The 4,817-nt window shown below is 36.8% G+C and overlaps 1 protein-coding gene across 1 annotated transcript in view; it reads left to right on the top strand.

Moving 5' to 3' along the window:
* Positions 1-314: 314 nt before the first annotated feature.
* The window catches only part of LOC309517453 (vomeronasal type-2 receptor 26-like), a gene marked incomplete at both ends in the record, with an annotated part of 13,211 nt that continues 8,708 nt past the window's right edge, over positions 315-4,817 (top strand). Inside the window, 4 exons of the mRNA XM_082196686.1 lie at positions 315-547; positions 1,145-1,436; positions 2,192-3,058; positions 3,667-3,894. Coding sequence (XP_082052812.1) covers positions 315-547; positions 1,145-1,436; positions 2,192-3,058; positions 3,667-3,894 — 1,620 coding nt within the window. The remainder of the gene's footprint in view (positions 548-1,144; positions 1,437-2,191; positions 3,059-3,666; positions 3,895-4,817) is intronic.

Below are 4,817 nucleotides of genomic sequence, written 5' to 3'. Positions count from 1 at the left end.
TCTGAGAAGATGATTTTGAACCTGGTAATTATATCAAATTATTGTTTTCATCAAATATCTAGTCAAATCCCATGTGGATTATCTCAGAATACAAACACAATCAATAACATAGTCTGAAAATTTACATAAAATAAATACAAGCCACTCTGTCCACTCATGAGGAGCTCTGAACATGCAGGCTTTCATAAGTCAATTTTTTGGCACTTGCCTTTTTATTAAAATAATCCTGAGCCGTTGAAGGAAAATTCTTAGAGACCAACTGATGTTGAATGATAGAGAGAAAGTAGATATTCAGCATCACAATTGGCCCCTAGATGGCAGATACATTTTTGCTGCTTATCCTGTTCTTCTTGTGGCTACAACTTTCTCCAACTGATTGCAAGAAACATTCTGTTGTATGCACCATAAATGATCCGTTCCAGTTTCCATACCAGTATTATCAGAGAGGAGAACTAATCATTGGAGTGATTGCTTCTCAATTTGGTTGTGTAAATGATGAAATATATTTCTGGGACCACCCTAAAACAAAGTTTGTAGATGAATTTATGTAAGAAAATCACTGTTGCCCTCGATGGCATACTTTTCCACTGCAAGAATTTACTTCAGGAAGCAGTCTGCATATGATATTTATGAGGTTGCATTTAAGCATGTTCAAAGTAATATATTTGCTTCCTTCAACTTTATGATCTTCATATCTTCTTCTCTGTTATTTTTCTCCTCCTCTTGTGAATTCTTTCTTCTGTTTCCAAAACATGTTAGTGTACTTTGTAATTTCCTTCCTATTTTATCTTCAGCCTTCCTTATGAGTGCCCTTTCATCCTACATATGTATGTTTTCACATTGCATCAAAGTTTCCCTCTTAGCCTCCATTGTTTATTCTATCAGTCAAAATGAGTTACATGGGCCTAGATTTGGCTAAATTGGGGTAATGGATTTTATTTGAAAGCAGGGCAGAGGCAGAAGTTATATGTTTTATTTCCAAACTTCTTTCTTTGCTTTAATATTGCTGGGTTTATTGGAAGAAAGGTGGGGAGAAAAATAATCAAGACACAAAGTTACCTGTGTACTCAAAAGCTAGAAAGGAAGAACTGACTCTTTCATCTTGAAATGTTTAATATCATTCAGATGTTTTACTCTTCCTTAGTGCAATACCAAAGAACTACCAGCATGTTCTCTCCTTGGTATTTTCTGTGAAGCAGATAAATGAGAACCCCAAGATCCTACCAAATGTCAGTCTGGGATTCCACATCTATGAAAGCTACACAGATGCAAGGATGACTTTTCAGAACACCATGAAACTTTTGACAACGGCAGAAAGAATTGTCCCAAACTTCAAATGTAACAAAAATGAGAATCTGATAACTGTTATTGCAGGACTAGACTCTGAAATCTCCCTTCTCATGGCTAGTATCTTAGGCCTTTACAAGATTCCACAGGTAGGCTATTTAACTCACCTGACACTGATTATATTATATATATATATATATATATATATATATATATATATATATATATATATGTGTGTGTGTGTGTGTGTGTGTGTGTGTGTGAGAGAGAGAGAGAGAGAGAGAGAGAGAGAGAGAGAGAGAGAGAGAGACATTGCTGGATTACCTTTAGAATTTATTTCTCCTTTTTTCTGAGGGAAAAAAAGTGACGGTGAGAGAGAAATATATTACTGACAACAAAGTGTCGGGATGGGGAAAAATATTGATTACGTGAATCTTTATGATGTGGATGAGCTGCATGACCTATGCCAGGACTTTCAAATCCATGAAAACTTCCAGTGCTGCCTCTTGGGAAGTGCCCCAGAGGAAGAGTCTGTCCTTTCTTTCTTTTCTAACTAAGTCTTGAGCCCTCCTAGAAATAAGAGTTTGGGGCTTAATATGCAGAAACATTCTAAGCAATTTCTGACATGTGGCTGCTTTGCATATTTTTGCTACTAGTGGTGTTATTAGACAACAACCACATGTGGGGTGGGGGGTGACCTCCATGATCATAATTAGCATGATAAACATGAAATAGTCATATGTGTTTCAAATTATTCCTATATAAAAAACTATTTTTTTCTTCATGAAATTCTTATGTGTTACAGCTAGTCAACAGATATTTTGATTAATTACTATTTAGTATTATGTCTACTGTTTAGCATTAAATCTGTCTACCATGGTGAAACTGACCTCTTTCTTTTTAGGTTGCTTACAGTATATTAGCTCTTGTTTTGAGTAATGAATCTCAACTCCCTTCCTTCTACCGGATTGTCCCCAACGAAGCCCATCAATACATTGGTATTGTCCATCTTCTTCTACATTTCCAGTGGACATGGGTGGGGATTGTTGCATCAGATAATGACAATGGTGAAAAGTTCATGCTGACTTTAACACCAATGCTTTTCCAGCATGGAATCTGTACTGCCTTCAATGAAAAAACTCCAGCCATATCTCAAGTTATAGACAATTTTAGTTCATTAGTACTCATCCAGGCCAAATCCTTTTTCTGGACCGTCTCAAAAGTTAAAGTATTGGTTGTATGTGCAGAACCTCAGACCATGACAACACTGATATGGATGGCATTTTTATATTCATTCTTAGATGGTACTACAGAGTTTTCTATACATAAAGTATGGATCATGACAGCCCAGTGGAATTTCTCATTGGAAACAATGCAAAGAGATTTTGATATACAAGCCTTCAATGGTGCCTTATCTTTTGCAGTTCACTCAAACAAAGTGCCAGGCTTTACACAATTCTTGCAGGTCCTTCATCCTAGCTATCCCAAAGGAGATGGTTTTCTTAGGATCTTCTGGCAAAAGGCATTCAACTGCCTATTTTCTGATTCCAATGAGCAGAAGCAAAGGATGGCTACTTGCACTGGTCAAGAGAAGCTGGACAGTCTCCCTGGTGCTCTTTTTGAAATGAGCATGACTGGCCAAAGTTACAGCCTTTATAATGCAGTCTATGCCATAGCACATTCTTTAGATAAAATTTACTTATCTAGGCTAAAGCACAGAGTGATGGCACATGGAAGTAGTTTGGATCCTCCAAATGTGGAACCTTGGCAGGTAAATTTCACACCCAGAATCTTGTCATGCCTAATGTAATATGTTATGATGCTCAGTTCATGGAGAATATCAGTAAAACAGAATAAAACCATCTATAAAACTTTATCTCTTCCATACATTGCTTTGCCCCCTCACTGAAAGCACCTCAGAAGGCTACAAATGAAGATTTTCACATTCTACTTTCTATGCACTCAGAAATTAATTTGAGTTTCAAACAATCCCTGTAGTATGTGTACTTTCACATGAGGATTATCGGTTGAAAATAGGTTCCTAGTTTTGCTCCACTGATCTAGTTGTGGTAAACAAAAATGAAGCTGAGTCAGAGCAAATACAAAACAAATTTGAAATGTTTATTAAATCAAAGTGCAGAAATTATGGAAATATATGAACTCAGCAATAAATAGTAGAATAACAATAATTTATTTATGAAATATGAAAAATATTACATTAGGTTGTCAAATAAGCCTAACAAACCAAAGCATGTTTATTACTAAGGTTTAAATTTCATTCTCCTTAAACTCTTATCTGTTTTTTTCCTCTCTCTCATGCAAGGGGGGAAATGCACTTTTGTCATTCTGTTAAATCTACCTCTGTCTCTTCAAATCTAGCTTCACTCTGTGCTGAAGAGAATCTCATTTAACAATACTGCTGGTGATACTGTGTCCTTTGATAAAAATGGTGAATTAGCAGCTGGATTTGATATAATAAACTGGGTTACCTTCCCAAACCAATCCTTTGTCAAAGTGAAAGTAGGAAGGGTGGATGCACAGGCATCTCTTGGAGAAGTGTTCACCGTGAAGGAGGAGGCCTTCACATGGCACAGCACCTTTAATCAGGTGGGATTGAACTATATACTTATATGAGTGTGCAAAGCATAATTCCAATATAGATTCAGTCTTCAAGAATGTAAAGAAACTGAATTCCTATAAATTTGCTGTCACTGAATTAAAAGAGTTTGAGATGTAAAGTCACGATCCAATAAATATTTAGGAATAAGCTGCATTGAAACAAAAGGGACTTGTCAGGTTTCAGTTTGAGTTGCTCTTCTGATAGTTTATTCTTCCTTTCAAATTTTCTGATGAGTCTCTTCACTTCTTATCTCAATTCCACTAGCTTCAGATTAAGCATCTTTTTTTAGGGGACCCAAAATAGATGAGCCTTCATGATAGCTGGTACTCTCCCCCTCTGCAGCTGTGACACAGCTGGAAATTCACTGTCCATCTCTCATTGGTTCGACACAAAGAGAAGATGATTTACAATTTATGCTGATTGTGTATTATCAGTAATCACAAAGATATAATCTACTGCTAACTTTGAAAGTCAATAAATATTTCAAACTTTATTGAGGATGTTTCCCTCCTGTAATAGTACTATATATATATATATATATATATATATGCAGGTTTTGGTGTCTTCGGGTGTCTTCCCGTGTAAGAGTCGGGGTGTCTGTGCGACGTTTCGACGAGGTCTCACTCGTCATCTTCAGGCTGGTGCTTTCGGCTTCTTGTTACTGGAACAGAGCAGAGTCTGGTGTTTGAGTTCCTATAAATACTGTTGAGGGGTGTGGTGTATAGCCTCCAACGTTCTGGGCAGAGAGGAAGTTCCTAGATTAGTGTGCCTTTTCTTCTTTTGTTCCTTAATTACTTGAGGGATATCTTGGGTGATTTCATGAGTGATATTCTGAATACCACTGGGTGGGTCATTAAGTGTAGATTAGTTGCTAAAGCTTTCGTGTCTTGACCTCTTGAGCTTGTGAAGA

Source organism: Podarcis vaucheri (assembly GCF_965113315.1).
Source record: "Podarcis vaucheri genome assembly, chromosome: 13".
Classification (NCBI taxonomy): Eukaryota; Metazoa; Chordata; class Lepidosauria; order Squamata; family Lacertidae; genus Podarcis; species Podarcis vaucheri.
The sequence above is the reverse complement of the archived record's forward strand: the minus strand, read 5'-3'. Positions and strand labels throughout refer to the sequence as shown.